The 17,825-nt window shown below is 37.2% G+C and overlaps 1 protein-coding gene across 1 annotated transcript; it reads right to left on the minus strand.

Annotated features, from left to right (window-relative positions):
* Nucleotides 1–215: 215 nt before the first annotated feature.
* LOC149180029 (protein BYPASS1-LIKE-like) lies at nt 216–2,556 on the minus strand. Its single transcript, XM_089415866.1, has 2 exons — nt 1,029–2,556; nt 216–615 (listed from the first exon to the last, which is right to left on the minus strand). Exon 1 carries the CDS (start codon nt 2,289–2,291, stop codon nt 1,044–1,046), a length of 1,248 nt encoding a protein of 415 aa, XP_089271992.1. The 5' UTR covers nt 2,292–2,556; the 3' UTR covers nt 216–615; nt 1,029–1,043.
* Nucleotides 2,557–17,825: the final 15,269 nt, after the last annotated feature.

A 17,825-nucleotide genomic window follows, 5' to 3' on the forward strand; every position in this document is an offset into this window, starting at 1 on the left:
AAGGCAAAGCACATTATAACGGCATTAAGGAAATTAAAGACATGTATTGATTGTGACAAACGTATTGTTATAAATTAGTAGAAAAAGGTGGATAACAATGGCAACAATACAGGAAAAATTTCACGCTACATGCAGAGAATTGCTTAATTATGCTCAGAAGTTTGAATCTCTCCATTAACTCAGAAAAAAATATATAGAGACCAAAAGCACTTAGATGAAGATTCAAAGTTGTCTGATCTTATATCAGGAGAAACATTATCACAACTTGCAAATTGATTGTACAAAATGAATTCATTTTTGCATTTCAAATTTCTCCAACATTTTTTTGCTTTTCGGTTTTGAGTTGAAGATCCTGGTAGCTCGAACATACAACTCCATGCTTGTTAGACGCTCATGGTCTCTTCTTGGCTTGGGAGCTCTACACCAGCCAATCCAAGGTTCAGTTAAGTGAGAAGATATATACCATTGGCTGCCACAACCGAATGGCTGCTGTGGAAATATGTATCAGTTCCATTCTCACATAAATCAAGATATTACAATCTCGGGAGATGATGTCGTTTCCCATTCCAAAACTTGATATACAAAGTTCAAACTGAAGCATGGATCACCAATATTCTGTCATAAAAAAAGGGCTAACTGAGAAACGAAACTGACATGAAATTATAAATATGGGTGCTTGTATGGCACAATATACAAAACAAGTAGAAGCAGAGAGATTGAGATCACTGATCCGTGTGCCGAACCCTGATCCAATAATACCTCTGTTTCAGCACATGAAGAATATTTTTTCTATAGTAAAATACCTTCGTTTGAGTAACACCTCTGTTTCAGCACTAGAATGACCCAACAACAACAACCCATGTCAATTGTAAAGTTCTTCCTTCCCGAAGAATCAATCATTCGAGCAATTTTCCCCAAATTCTTATTTTGTTTGATGTAATTACACTACAACGGTACAAGCCTCACCACAACATTCAAAACTGTACATGGGGCAGAAGTACAGTGGAAAGAAAAACACAATGACATACCATCTTAAGAACTATCTAATCCTGCGAACTGGGGCGGCTGAAAGAATCAAAGGCCTCAGTTCTGGTGCGAACGATTCGATGAAAAAGCTCTCTGACCTGTTTTTCCAGGGGGTCAAGGCCGTCCTTCAAAGCAGCCCAAAGATGCATGAGTTCCAGAACGAGTCTCCTCACCTCCTGATCCTGCTGTTCCGCCAAAGGGAATTTCACTGTCTCTGCCAGATCAGAGAGATGGCGAACGCATGTAGAAATTTGGTGAATTTCCTTCAGCAACCCCACGGAGCCGGAGCTCCTACGGTCCCTCTTCCTCGACTCTTCCATGACCTTATCGTGAATTGAGACAAGTGGGGCAGCCCATACGAAATTCCGCGGTACAGAGAAATGTGTCTGGAGACCCCGGTCCTGGCAAGGGATGGCCGCCACGAGTGCCCACAAGGCGAACAAGGTAACATTGTTCATTGTGTAGGCTGCAGCAGCTAAGCCATTCGAGGCCGCCACTTCGGTGCCTTTCGGAGCCACGAGATTCGAACCCATGGCCTGCAACTGGCGGCCGGCGGACCACGACCGTGAAACGCTCCAGGAGAGCGACCGGAAATGCGAAGGCGCATCCCCCCCACGCTGGCTTGGGCGCCCGAACGAGCGGTTCCGGCTTGCGAGCAGTAGCAGTCCGGCGGCCCCAGCGGGCGAATCCTTGTCATCGACAGCGGCGGCCATGGCCAGCGCGAGGTCGCCGAGGGCTTTCCGCGCACGGCGAAATTGGGGTTCGCCAAGAGAACGCTGGCGCCCGTCCAAGGCACAGAGCACAATCTCGACATGTTTCTGCCAGAGGCGCAGCTGCTCTATCCCGTCGCGGATGGCGTTGCAGAGGTCTAGTGCCTTCACGCTGCGCTCAAAAAAGTCCGCCGCGATTTTCTCCTCGACCTTCGACAGTGGAGGTTTCGGCCGTGGCACCAGCGACTTGAATTCCGATTCGCAGCCAAGCGCCGTTTCCACGACATCGCGGAGCCATGCCAGGGACAGCAGCTCATCCGGCGTCTCTACCAGGGTTTGGAAAAGCTCTCCCACGCGCCGCTGGAAAATCTCCACACCCTGACCCTGACCCTGCCCCGGCTGGCTCGAACCCGCGACCTCCTTGCTCGGACTGCCGTGGCTGTGATTCATGGGATGCACTTGTGGCCTGGACGAGAAAAAGATATTGCGAACGGTACCTGAGGGGGATGAACCGGAGGAGGAAGATCCCTGTGTGGCGGCCGCGGGGGTCCTCATCAAAATTTGGGAAATGAAATCCAATCAGCTATTCTGAAGTCACCATGGATTTGGGAGCCTCCGCCCGCTACTGACGTGGTGTGCTGGATAATTGGAACAGAATGAAATGGGGCTCGTATTTATAAATTTTCAAGCCTTTGACGAGACGCGTCGGCTCCTCCTCCTCCTTTCTGCTTGACTTCGCTCTCACGACCCTTCCGTCGCGCCATTGGCGTGTCTAGGAATGGTCTTATTTGGAGTTTCCTCTCTTCCGTGTGAACGCGATCCCTACGCGATCCCTACGCGCTTCGTTGTGCAAAACCCCGACCGCCCGAAACCTGCTCCTTAGGACTACAATCAACTCCCCCTTCCCTTCCCCTTGGGGTCACATTACATTATGTGTTTATTGTGGAGCCTTGGGGTCACATTAAATTATGTTTTTTTTTGTGGAGGGGCCATTCACAGAAATTGTCTATTCATTTCCATTCACACTGTCATCCCCACAGAAATTGTCTATTCATTTCCATTCACACTGTCATCCCCACATGCTTCAAAATGTCACCATTCCATCTGGTTTTCAGATCTTTTGAATAATTTAACAGCTTTTGGCCATTAGAATAGAATGCTTCAATGGATTATGGGTTGAAGGGTCAATATATGGTCTAAAAGCTTCTATGGAATAGGTCAACACAGTGAGTGGGTTTTGGTCATCAATATATGATCACTAGTTTTAATGGGTTTTGGTCATCATTATATGATCTATAGCTCTAATGGAAAAGTTCAATAGATTTAATGGATTTTGGTTTTCTAAAAAAATTGCATAATTTATTTTTATAGAATTTTGATGTGTATGGTTTATTTTTATGGAATTTTTATTTTTATTTTTATTGTTAAGAAAAGTTTAATTTATATGGTAATATTTTTAAAATAGAGTATAAATATTTATTTTAGAATTATTGAAATAGTAAATTTGAGTATTTTAGGAAACTTCAATTTGTATAGTAATATTTTTAATGATAAATTTGAGTGTTTTAAGAAATTTTAATTTATATAGTAATATTTTTAAGAGTGTAGTTTAAATATCTAATCAAAAATTATTGAAATGGTAAATTTAAGTTATTAAATTAGTATGAATTGATTGCTTTGAGATTTTTGAAAATTTTAAATATATTTTATGTTTTGAAAATGTATTTTGAATAATGAAAAATATATATTTCACCAAAATCAAAATATATAATCAAATTCAATTAAAAAAAAATTCCTTGGTTTTTAAGAAGTTTGGTTATTATGATAAGTTTTATTAATATATGGTGGAAGCTTTAAAACATTTTGCCTTCTTTATGAAAAAAAAAAAACTTATAAAAAATATATATAAAAAAGAAAAGAATTAACCTTTTTTAATAATATAAATAAGAAAAGAAAAATGAGCCATACTATTGATGAATAAAAATAGCATATGATTAATTATGTTTTAAGAACAAATCATTGAAATAAAGATAAATAAGGCAAAAACACTGAAAATAGGTGTATTGACTCTTGAGAGAGACGTGTTTACAAAGATTTTTTATGATAAATTTGAAATGAATTTGGTCCAAGTTTTATTTATGATGGAATTTTATCCAAATCTAAATGTACTATATCTCAAAAAATTTATTAGAATTTTGAATTATAGGAGCTTTCATGGATAAATTAAATAAATTTGATGATTTCATGTTAATAAATTGAATTGGTGCAACTATAAAAATTATATGGTTGGTAAATGTTAATAGGCATCAATCCATAATAAATATGAAAGCACTTAATTCATAATACATCTCACATTGTTTATATATATATATAAACTAAATTATAATTTTATTTTAAACCAACTTAGATCCATCTTAATTCTGGATCTTCCAAGGGATCAAATCTCTTTTCACTCTAAAAGAAGTTTGCATATCAAGAGATTTGATCCTTAGGTGTTTGGTAGACCCAGAGCTAAGAAGGAACTAAGTTGGTTTAATTTCCCCTTTTAAATAGACTATATTCCACATGAATACCATGAATTCTCAATGTTATGGGCTATTTTTATTTTTATTATTATTTTGTTTTTATAGTGGTATTTTTATTTTGTTGTTTTATTTTGATTTACATTAATATTTTTATTTTATTATGTAATTTGACTTATTCAAAGTGTTAAACATTACATTGCAACATCTCTACGTTAGTGGGAGCGTTGGGCAATTATTATTAGTAATCATAAAATAAATTAATTGACGAAGGTTTTTTATTTCAACTTAAGGAGGATGAGGATCTATTGAATTTTTTTTTAATTGAGGACCTCGATTGATTTTCAAGGGAATATGCTTAGTCTTAATGCTTATCAAAGGTTGTAATGTATTAAAGAGTTTGTTAGGTTGCATTGATTTTTAATAAATTTAAAAACATATGTGCCTTGTTTTTTCATTTCCATTCACACTGTCATCCCCACATGCTTCAAAATGTCACCATTCCATCTGGTTTTCAGATCTTTTGAATAATTTAACATCTTTTGAATAATTTAACAGCTTTTGGCCATTAGAATAGAATGCTTCAATAGATTATGGGTTGAAGGGTCAATATATGGTCTAAAAGCTTCTATGGAATAGGTCAACACAGTGAGTGGGTTTTGATCATCAATATATGATCAATAGTTTGAATAGGTTTTGGTCATCAATATATGATCTATAGCTCTAATGGAAAAGTTCAATAGATTTAATGGATTTTGGTCTTTCAAAAAATTGCATAATTTATTTTTATAGAATTTTGATGTGTATGGTTTATTTTTATGGAATTTTTATTTTTATTTTTATTTTATTGTTAAGAAAAGTTTAATTTATATGGTAATATTTTTAAAGTACAGTATAAATATTTATTTTAGAATTATTGGAATAGTAAATTTGAGTATTTTAGGAAACTTCAATTTGTATAGTAATATTTTTAATGATAAATTTGAGTGTTTTAAGAAATTTTAATTTATATAGTAATATTTTTAAGAGTGTAGTTTAAATATAAATGGTAAATTTAAGTTATTAAATTAGTATGAATTGATTGCTTTGAGATTTTTGAAAATTTTAAATATTTTTTATGTCTTGAAAATGTATTTTGAATAATGAAAAATATATATTTCACCAAAATCAAAATATATAATCAAATTTCAATTTAAAAAAAAAATAAAAATAAATAAATAACAAAAAAAAAACAAAAAAAACTCTTTGGTTTTTAAGAAGTTTGGTTATTATGATAAGTTTTATTAATATATTAAACTAGGTGGAAGCTTTAAAACATTTTGCCTTCTTTATGAAGAAATTAAAAAAAAAAAACTTATAAAAAAATATATAAAAAAGAAAAGAATTAACTTTTTCTTAATAATATAAATAAGAAAAGAAAAATGAGCCATACTATTGATGAATAAAAGTAGCCTATGATTAATTATGTTTTAAGAACAAATCATTGAAATAAAGATAAATAAAGCAAAAACACTAAAAATAGGTGTATTGACTCTTGAGAGAGACGTATTTACAAAGATTTTTTTATGATAAATTTGAAATGAATTTGGTCCAAGTTTTATTTATGATGGAATTTTATCCAAATCTAAATGTACCATATCTCAAAAAAATTATTAGAATTTTGAATTATAGGAGCTTTCATGGATATGTTATTAAAAAAAATTAAATAAATTTGATGCTTTCATATTAATAAATTGAATTGGTGCAACAATAAAAATTATATGGTTGGTAAATGTTAATAGGCATCAATCCATAATAAATAATACATCTCACATTGCTTATATATATATATATATATATATATATATATATATATATAAACTAAATTATAATTTTATTTTAAACCAGCGTAGATCCATCTTAATTCTGGATCTACTAAAAGTGGAGGGATCAAATCTCTTTTCACTCTAAAATAAGTTTGCATATCAAGAGATTTGATCCTTAGGTGTTTGGTAGACCCAGAGCTAAGAAGAAGGAACTAGGTTGGTTTAATTTCCCCCTTTAAATAGACTATATTCCACATAAATACCATGAATTCTCAATACTATGGGTTATTTTTATTTTTATTATTATTTTGTTTTTATAGGGGTATTTTTATTTTTATTTTGTTGTTTTATTTTGATTTACATTAATCTTTTTATTTTATTATGTAATTTGACTTATTCAAAGTGTTAAACATTACATTGCAACATCTCTACGTTAGTGGGAACGTTGGGCACTTATTATTAGTAATCATAAAATAAATTAATTGACGAAGGTTTTTTATTTCAACTTAAGGAGGATGAGGATCTATTGACTTTTTTTTTTAATTGAGGACCTCGATTGATTCTCAAGGGAATATGCTTAGTCTTAATGCTTATCAAAGGTTGTAACGTATTAAAGAGTTTGTTAGGTTGCATTGTTTTTTAATAAATTTAAAAAATTATATTCATGCCACGTGACTCCCTGCCAACAAATTTCCTAGGGTTTGAGATTATTCTAATTCTAATAAGTTTTTTCATTATTATTTATAACATTCATTTATATGTAAGCAAATTTTATTTGGCAAAATGGTCCATCACTTTATAATTCTTTTTTTTCTTAAGTTAAAGTTGACCCGTAACTTTTTTATACATAGTTAATCAGGTAAATGTGTGCATTAGTAAGGCATTCTTCATGTTGCAAACGTTTTTTTGGTTATATTTATGAAGCCTTCAGCTATATCAACCATATTAATATTTTTAATGTGGTTGTACTAGTATATAAGTTAAATGTATATACATTTGAAAAAACATGGAACAAAATTCCTATCCATAGAGATTTAACCCCACTTTACCATGGATATTCTTAACCTAAATAGTCTTTGTTACAATAACACAAGTGAATATTGTGGCTTATCTCACATGCCCAAAAAACCATAACTCATTTCATACGACATTTTTTAATTAATCAATTTAATTAAAAGAGCAAAAAGACATAACTACTTTGGAGATAAATATATATATATATTCAACTCATATTTTCAACTTATTTCCCTATAAGTTTATTCAAATTTCAAGTGGAAACACTCGTTGGATGTAGAATTTGATTCTTCATACAAGGAGTACCCATGTTGCATATTTTCAATCAACCATGCTACACCAAAAATGAAAAATACATGAAAAATGTGATTGCAATAATGTTTTTTCATGTATTTCTCATTTTTCATTTTTCATATAAAAGGGTCCATTGAAAGTATGCAACATGGGTAAATTTTGCATCCAACGAGTACTCCTCAAAATTTGAGTGAAAACCTAAGGGACATAAGTTGAAAATACCAGTTGTAAAAGTAGTTTTATTATTTTATTATTTTTACTATTCTACTCCAAAAATGGTGAATCATTCCCCATGGTTAACATCATCATCTTGAATCTTATTGGTTTTTATAAAGTTTATTTTGGTTGTAATTTTTCTTGAGAGCCATTTTAGACCTCAAAATCCCCATGTGTATGCTACTAAAAACATTCTAAAATATTTCATGGAGGTTAGATCTCTACCATCCACTTAATAATTATTGATAATTAAATTAAAATTTTGGAAACCCATTCCAAAATAAACATGTCTATCAACATAATTATTAAAATAAAATAAAGCATTTTCTCTCAAAACAGTTATAGCTATACATACTTAGTTCTTACTAACTCAATTAAATAAATTTAAGAAAATTTCATATATTTTTTTAATTATTAAAATAAAATATTAAAACAAATCAATTAATTCGTTCGATATTTTATCAATATTGGGTGATCTTTATGAAGCCCTAGTTTACAGTTGTCAAACTTCAAAATTTTGGGTGCCCCCAAGGTTTTTGATGGCACTGAATCTATTTCCACCATCAAAAACACAATTTAAACGTTGCTTCTGCAAGATTTCTTGAAAAAAATTTGCCCAAATTTCAACTAGTTTTAATTGTCCAAACAATTCTTCTACCTTAGTAAACTATACCCTTTATAAATGATAATCATAATCATTAATATTAATAATAATAAATTATAATAATAAAATAAATCAAGGTAAATCTATTTTAATTTCAATTTTTCAAATAATAATATAATATATAAATTTCTTTTTATAAAATTAAGGTTAAAATAAACCTATACCAATTATATATTTTAATAAATCTAAAAATTATAAAAAGCCTATTCAAAGGAACCATGATCCTCCACATATTTTCCTTCACACCATAATTCTCCATCCAACTTCCTCAACCCTAATACTGGAGAGAGAAGATAATCTCCTCCACCATTTTTAGTAGGAAAATGCAAACCTTTAAGTCATTAGAAATTTTTTTTAGAGGAATTTATAAAGATAGACCTCAGCAAAGAAGAGAATGGTTTATTCCTTTATTTTATATATGTTATATAATTTGGTTAAAAGTATATTAGATAAGATTATTTTAAAAGTATATTAGATAAGGTTATTTTAAATTGTGAAGATATTAAATGGACTAGTTTATATACTTGTAGATTTTTATTTTACATGAGACATGGGAAAGAATCTTACCCAAAAATAAAGGTTTCCCTGGTTTAAAAAAAAAACAAACCATTATTGATGCCTTGTCAAATTGGTGAAAGCGAGGTGTTGTGATCAACCCACCCAGGTACAAGTCTCTTCAATTATAATTATGCTTGTGCTCATATTGGTTATCATCATATTTACAATAATAATGGACTATGTGCAAATTGTAAATAACTTTGAAAATAATAAATAAACACACTTAGAGCTTCTTAATTTGAATATTGTGCATTAGCTAATTTAAATAAACACACGTGAAACTTTTTAATTTGAATATTGTGCATTAGCTACAATTAAAAATCACATTTGACTAATTAAATTTAACGAAGGAAAAAAATCTGAACTTTTTAATTTGAATATTGTGCAGTAGCTACAATTAAAAATCACATTTGACTTAAAAAAAAAACCTAAATAAAAGTAATGGTAAATAATTAATTCTTAGAAAAAAAATATTTGCAAATTGTAAATAACTTTGAAATAATAAATAAACACACTTAAAATTTCTTAATTTGAATATTGTGCATTAGCTACAATTAAAAATCACATTTGACTAATTAAATTTAACTGAAGGTAGGGTTAAATAACTAACGCTTGAGGGGGGTATCTCGACGCATTGCTTGGCAGAGCCTGATCTAGGCCAGTAGGGCCGAGGTTAGGGCCCAGCATCGATGGACAGGGAGCAGGTAGATCTCGTCCCGATGGCAGACAAAAGGTCATCGGCAGGTGGAGGTTAGCTAAGCCAGAGCTTAGACGCCAGGAGGGTTAGTAGCTGCAAAGGGCGGAAGTTTTCTGCAGAGGAATACAGGTAGTGGTTTTACGGTCCGTGACTTTCCAGCACCAGACATTCTGACAGCGGCTGTTTATCCAGGAAGTTTCCATGGTTAACGCGGACGAGGGCATCGATTTAGACCCTTCCATGGAGGATATTCTTTCCGTTTGGGGGGAAGACCCAACCGCCCAAAACATTAAACATTTCTTCGGAACGGTGGAAGCCCTAGCCACACGTCCTTTCTGTTCGGAGCCAGAAAAACCGACCCATATCCCCTCCATTTTGCCAAAGGACCGGCTCGAAACGGCTAACGCGTTTCAGGAAGGAAACGCTCACCTTTCGCCCCAAAGCACGCGTCAGAGGACCGCGCAGACTAATCTGATCAAACCACCTCTCGGAAGCAAAGGGTCTCAAGGGGTTGCTGAACCGGTTCTTTCAGGCGGCCTGGAAGATTTTGTCATCTTAGGAGCGAAGCAAGGGCATAGCCCGGTTGGAAACGTGAGAAGCTCGGCCCCCATCTCAAGGGCTTCAATCACAGCTGCCAGAAATAGCGCAATAGAGAAAGGAGGGCCGGATCAAAGGGCTGAAGATTCACAGGACCCTAGGGGGATCGATAGGCGGCCATTACAAGGGTCTCAGGTAACCAATCAGCCTTGTCTTGATCCCCTAAATTTCCTGCCAAATTTGTCGAAGGAGATTTGTTTGGAGGCTAGCCTTATCTCCCAATCCTCCGGTCCTAGCACACTCAGAGGGCTGCAGGAGAATGAAGCCCTAGGAGATATCCCCAGAGTTCCTAAACCCTCTGAAGGGCCAAGGAAAAAACAGAGATTGATTAAATCTCGGGGGCTTGAAGGAAACCTGGTATTGGGGATGGACGTCAAAATCGAAGAAGTGCTGAAGGTTGCTGAAAGTACCCTGGTCGGTAGAGTAAGAGGGAAGATCTTTTCTTCTGAATTCATCAAATCCTGGGGGAAGAGGAATTGGCAAACGGACCTAATGAGAGATTTCCGGGTCCTAACTCTTGCTAAAGGTTGGTTCTCTGTTCATTTTGATTCCAAAGAGGCAGCAGAATGGGTTTTGCAGAGGAACTGGTCCCTTGGGCACATTCCGGTGCTGTTCAAAAACTGGAGCCCCATGTTTGATGCAGCGCATGAAAAAGTCGATGTCTTTCCGGTATGGGTTAGGGCGCCAGGCTTGCCATCATTCCTCTGGGTCGAATCAGTGTTTAACGCGATCGGGAATAGACTGGGTACCTACCTAGAAACTGATATGTCCTTTCTGGAAACAAACAACAGGGCCATGGCGCGGATTCTGGTAAGCCTAAATCCTAGCCGAGGTTTGCCAGAGAAAATCAATCTTCAATATAAGGATTATGTTTTTGAACAAATTTTGGATTATGAGTACTTACCTTTCCGCTGCCATCGATGCCACGAATATGGGCATCTAGCTAAGGAGTGCCCCCTGGGAAGACGGAGGAGGAGGTTCCAGCAAACGATCTATCAGCGCTCTCAGCATCAAAATCCCAAAGAGCTCTCTGTAACACAGGAGGAGGAATTAATGGACAGTGACCCGCAACAGGGGGGCCAGGCTCAGGGAGCTGACATTCAGGAACTTCCGAAGGATCTGTCGAAAGAGGGAACGCACACTGAGGAAGCACCGAAGGTCGCGGTCGAGGAGTCTCCTAGCACAGCTCCAAGCCCAGACGTGGATCAAAAGGATATGAATTTGGATCTACCTATCTCTCCTCCTATTACAAATAAAGACGAAAGTTTGAATGACCATTTAGTTGCTGATCCGCTTATTAATTCCTCCCCTCCTGATCAAACTGGCAAAAATGCATGTTCGATCGATAGCAATGTGGGAAACTGTTTGGAAACCTGCATTGAAAATATATCGGCTGCTTTTCCTTCCCTAGATTTGAAGCGTGATGGATGTTGCCTTGATCCCTCCTCCCAGGCCCTGCTTCCTCAATGCCCTTATAACCTTCGCTCTCTGGTTCCAAAACCTGATTCATTGCCTTCTATGGGGGGCATAGATCCTTCCCCATCCCTGTCCCAGCCAGGGAAAAAAAGGGGTAGGAAGTCAAAACTTTCTGCGGCCAAAGTCCAGGCTATTTTCGATGTGGTAGATGGGAAGAAACTTTCCATCACAGGGGCACTTAGAGCAGTGCAAAGCCCCGGGCCAGTTTTAAAATGATCATATCCTCATGGAACTGTAGGGGTTTAGCCAGTAAACCCAAAAAACTGGCCTTGAGGGAGTTAGTTTTGAACTCCAAGGCGGATGTAATCCTCCTCCAGGAGACCCTGGGAAAAGGGGAGGACATTGTATCATTGTTCAAAGTACTTCTCCCAGGATGGGTTTTCTCAGCTCTGGATGCTGATGGCCATTCAGGTGGCTTGGCTGTGGGGATCAGAGAAGGTAGAATCAAGATCCTGAATCAATGGGGAATGAAGCAGGTGATGGGGATCGAGTGTCAGTCTACGGATTTTGATTTCCCTTTTACTATTATTAATATCTATGGGCCTTGTCAAGGAAGGATCCCCTTTTGGAATGGTTTGATGGAAAGTTCGCTCATGAAGGACAAATTCTTGGTGATGGGAGGAGACCTAAACTTCTCTTTAGGCAGAGCGGAGACCTGGGGCCCAAATGCAAGAGAGGATCCGCAATCTAATTTCTTCATGAATCTTTTAGCCTCAAACAATCTTTTAGATGCAAACCTCATCAAGCTGAAACCTACCTGGAGGAATAAAAGAGTAGGAGAAGCAAGGGTGGCAAAGCGACTAGACCGCTTCCTAATCAATGAGGAAATGGCTGCTGCAATTCCTCTTTTCAGGCAATGGGTAGAAGAAGGAGGGCCCTCGGATCACTTTCCGATATATATAGAGCTATCCAAAGGTCCCACAAAACCCCTTGCCCCTTTCAAATTCAATGCTTCCTGGCTCCAAGATGAATCCTATAATAAGCTGTTTAATGAAACATGGATTCATCCTGTCAAAGGATCCCAAGAGAATAAAGGATTCTTATTCATGGAAAATCTTAAAAGATTGAAAAAGGCAACAATATCATGGGCAAAGGACAGGAAATTAAAACAAAATGAGGACCTAACCAGGATAAATGAGGAACTACAAAGGCTAGAAAGCATAGAGGCGGATAGCTATGCGACTCAAGATTCAAAGGAGAAAATCGTAGGTCTGGAGAAGCTCAAGAATCAGATTCTGCTAGCAAAGGAGGAAGAATGGCGACTCAAGAGCAGAGCAATATGGCTTAAAGCAGGGGATGAAAACACCAGCTTCTTTCATAACTATGCTAAAGGGAGGAAGAGCGCCAATACAATTTGGAGCCTAAAAGCTGAAGATGGAAGGGAAGCCAAGACCTTCGAAGCTCTTTCATCCCTTGGGGTGAAACATTTCCAATCCCTCTTCAAAGATCCAGGTGAGATCACCTTAGCGGAGGTCATCCAAACAGCGCAGTGCTTCCATAGATATGTGGAGGAGGAAGAAGCGGACCAACTAATGGATCCTGTTACCAAGGAGGAGGTGGAAAGTGTTATAAAGTCTATGGCAAAAGAAAAAAGCCCAGGGTCGGATGGTTGGTCTGTTGAGCTATTCTCACACTTTTTTGAGCAGATAGGCGAAGAAATCACAGAAGTGGTGGAGGAGTCAAGATCAAAGGGAGAAGTCTACAGTCCTTTCAACGCAACTTTCATCGCTCTCATCCCTAAAAAGGAAGCGTCGGAATCCTTTGAGGACTTCAGACCTATTTCATTATGCAACAGCATCTACAAGATAATCGCAAAAGTAATAGCTCTCATGATCAAACCAATTTTATCAAGGCATATCTCTCCTGAACAATTTGGGTTCCTGAACGGAAGACAAATACATGAGGCAATTGGGGTGGCTCAAGAGGTCCTTCACAGTGTTAAGATGAAAAACAAGAGGGGAGCGGTGATTAAAATTGACCTTTCAAAGGCCTATGACAGGATAAACTGGACTTATATCCGCATGCTCCTAACGCACCTAGGCTTCAAAGTGGACTTCATCAGATGGATCATGGGGTGTATAACGAATGTCAGCTATGCTATCCTCATCAACGGAGCCGCTACCTCTTTCTTCCTTGGACAGAGAGGGCTGAGGCAAGGCTGCCCTCTGTCCCCTCTGTTATTCCTCCTAGTGGCTGAAGGTCTAAGTCAGCTGATTCATAAGAGCAAAAGGGAAGGTAAGATAAACGGTATAGAGGCTGCAGTAAACTTGTTCATTTCTCATTTACTCTTTGTAGACGATATCCTGATTTTTACTAACGGCTCCCCCAATGAACTTAAGGAATTAAAAATCATCCTTGAGCTATTTCTGAAAGCTACAGGAATGTAGATCAACTCCAGGAAATCTCAAATCATTGAAGAAGGCTTAAACAGAATTGAAAAGGAGCAGTTCAGTCTTCTCTTCCCATATGACATGTCCAACATGGGCTCTCCTTTCAAGTACCTGGGGTTCTGGCTGAAGCCAAATGATTATAGAAAGGAGGATTGGTCTTGGTTAATCGCAAAGATTGAAGCAAGAATCAGTCACTGGAGCTTCAAATGGCTATCCAGAGCAGGGCGCCTGACTTTAATAAAATATGTGCTTCTTGCCATCCCAGTTTACTGGGCAGCTCTAACTTGGGTTCCAAAAGGAGTTCTAGAGAAAATCAGGAGAATATGTAGCAGATTTCTGTGGGCAGGGACCAAAGAAAACTCGACTCTCCCTTGGGTTGCCTGGGAGAAAGTGGCGAGACCAAAGGATTGGGGTGGTTGGGGGATAAAAAGCCTCCCAGACTTCAGACTTTCTTTGGCTACCAAATTAGGTTGGCGCCTTATAAAGATGGAAAACCTCTGGACAAGAACGGTAAAAAGAAAATATATCGATCCAACCCCCCTGGAAGACTGGATCAGGAACCCAATCAAGACCCAAAAGAATGTTTCTGCAATTTGGAAAGCCACTTTGGAGTCTTTCAAGGTGGTTGAGCAAGGTTTAGCTTGGAAGATCGGGAATGGTGAAAAGGTAAAGATTGGGAAGGACCCCTGGGTTGGCTGTAATGGAAACTATGCCCTCTCCCCTGACCTGATTCAACACATGGAAGAAAAAGGTCTCCGCTTCCTCAGCCAAGTGGAGAAACCAGGTTTCTCAACCATTTGGGGGCAAGCCTGGAAGAACGGAGAAGAGCTGGAATTGGAGCAAAGATGGTGGATTGATTGGAATGCCTTCACTCAGGAACTCTTCAGGTCCAATGTAAGGCTAAGCGACAGGCAAGATGAGCTCATCTGGGCTCATGCAGATTCAGGGGAATACTCACCAAAGAATGGGTACACTTTCCTTATGACAAGGAAAGGTTGGGGAGATCCGGAGTGGTGGTCGGAACAGCTTTGGAAGCTTAAGAGCCCCCCAAAATCTAAAATCCTTTTCTGGTGCATTTTAAGGCGCAAGACCCCAACTTGGGAAATTCTGCAGTCCAGATTCATGCACGGGCCTGGGAGATGCACCTTATGTAAAGCAGAAGTTGAATCCATTAATCACCTTTTTCTTAAATGCCCAGAAGCACTAAAGATATGGTGTGAGACTGGAATTTTATTGAACAAAAAGCTCGTCTGGGAAGGCAACAATATTCAAGAAGCATGGCAGAAGTGGTGGAACGAGCATCCGGATGGGAACCTGCGCAACCTCCCCCTAATCATCAGTTGGGGGATTTGGATAGCTAGAAATAGGAGCATCTTCCAGGATAAAAATACCCCTATAACACTCACTGCAGCTCAGGGAGCTGCCATCTTTTCTAGCATTCCAGAACCTAAGGAATCCTCCTCACAAAGAATTGTCCCCGAAGTACAGATCTCATAAGGAATCCCTTGGGCCTTTTTCGATGGTGCTTCTCAAAATAACAAAGCAGGAGCAGGACTTGTCATCCATGAATCCCCATCATTCTCTCTAAAAGCTTCTGTGGGGTTAGGAACAGGCTCCAATAATTTTGCAGAACTGCTTTCCCTTAAACTCCTTTTATGTTGGCTCATCCAAAGGCACACCCTCTCTATTCAAATTTTTGGGGACTCCCAAAACGTGATCAAATGGGTAAACGGTCAAAGTACATGCAGCAATCAAATCTTAAAACAAATTCTGGGAGAAATTCAAAGACTGAAATCAATGTTTAACAGTTTTTCCATATGTCACATCTTCAGGGAAAGAAATGACATGGCAGATAAGCTCTCAAAAGACGGTCTTCAACAGGATCTGGGCTGCTGGCAAATAGTAGAAGACGATCATGGACAAATCAGCAGATCGATCCAGCCCCCTTATCAACCTATCTGATTTCTGTGGCAAGAAATTGTTGTTTTTATCAAACAGAAAATGCGTAAAACCTCAAATCTTACAGCTACGATTCTGTGGCTTTTTTAAAATCTTTTAAGGAACAGTGGCGGGTTGTTTTCCTCAATTCCGAGGAGACCCGTTTCAGTTTTGTTCTCTTTCACGTTTTTTCTATAGTCTCTATGTATGTACACCCGGCATTAAAGAACAACGGGTCAGCACAAATCAGAGACATTCACAGTACTTAAACGGATCAGTTCAGCAGGCATAAGGCAGAAAATTTTGCAATCCAGTTTTGAAAGAACTCAGAATGAACAGTGATGCTTCGGCATTTACAATGTAAACTTTTTATAATCTTAATAAAAAGTTTCACTTTTTCCTTTGGAAAAATAACTAACGCTTGAATATATATATATATATATATATATAAACTTTTTGTGTGACCCTTTACTTGTTGGAATGGAATAAATATAAATCTAAATGAAGGTAGTGTTAAATAACTAATCCTTAAAAAGAAATATAAGCATTTGTACCTTGTATAAAAACTTCTTATGTGACCCTTAGACTTGTTAGGATGAAATAAATATAAATTATAAAAACTTCTTGTGTGACCCCTTACTTGTTGGAATGAAATAAATATAAATCCAAATGAAGATAGTGTTAAATAACTCATCCTTAAAAAGAAAGCATTTGTACCTTGTATAAAAACTTCTTGTGTGACCCTTGACTTGTTGGGATGAAATAAATATAAATATGATTAAGTGGTTTTTTTAAAATAAATTAAATCATTTAAATTATATATATATATATATATATAATCTTTTATTTAATAAAAATAATATAATATATTTTTAATTAACATTATTAATGTTAATTTAGTCTTCACAAAACAATAAGTGTAATATATGAGTTTAAAAAGAGAAAAAAAAAAATCGATCTGTTTTATTTAATAATCTTTTAACATATAAAATTTTTTACCAATAAATTAGGAGAGAAAAATGTTTCTCAACGAAATAAGTTAAAATAATAAAGCACATATGTAATTTTGGGTCAGCAAAATTTGTAATTACACACTTTTTCAAGAAAGAAAAAACCAACAATTGTATATTAAATAAAAAGATGTTTACATATAGTATGCATATAATATATGTATTAATATATCTTCATATAACATATGACTGATATTCAGTATCTTACAGGAAAAAAACCTAAGAAAAACAAGCCCAAGGGCACCAAAAATTATGTAAAAAAGACAAGAAATAGGGCACGCAAGCCCGACAAAGAATCCCGTAGGGAACACCAAATATAGCTCGGCAGCGAGCAACCACTCATTACAATATCAATGTCGAAAGATACTTTGATTGGCAAAAAGCTTGGAGATGCTCCGAGAGGCCCATCGCAACCAAGCAATTTAATAAGTTACCAACTGTAGACCTCTTTGGTCCAGTCACCTTGTTGTGCCATAGCTCTCCTCCATAACCAAAAAAACCTGCATGCAAGTAGGCACTAGGCGCGTCAGCCACATAACCGCCAGGGATCCCAGCATATCCCGAAGGCCCAAAAGCTCTTGTATACCCACCACCGCCCTGCCCTGTCAAAAGCTGCGATGCACCACCATATCGACCCACTCCAAGATTTAGACCCAAAAATAGCCATTAGGCCACCAAACCCTCGTCCTTGTTGCCCCTCATCTTCCAGCAAACAACCAAGTCTCACTAAACACTTTTAAGTCGCCAATCAGAGTCATCTGTCGCTCCCACGTCGCCATTGCTCTCTGCACAGCGGCACCCAGCCTCCCACTGCTCGTTGGACAACCAAACCCTCGACCTCGTTGGCAACCCATCTTCCAACAAATAGCCTAAGTCTTACTCAACATTTTTAAGTCGTCAGCTGGAGT

The sequence above is a fragment of the Pinus tabuliformis genome, chromosome 3_2 (assembly GCF_031772625.1).
Source record: "Pinus tabuliformis cultivar Carrire ecotype Pingquan chromosome 3_2, CPIR1, whole genome shotgun sequence".
Classification (NCBI taxonomy): domain Eukaryota; kingdom Viridiplantae; phylum Streptophyta; class Pinopsida; order Pinales; family Pinaceae; genus Pinus; species Pinus tabuliformis.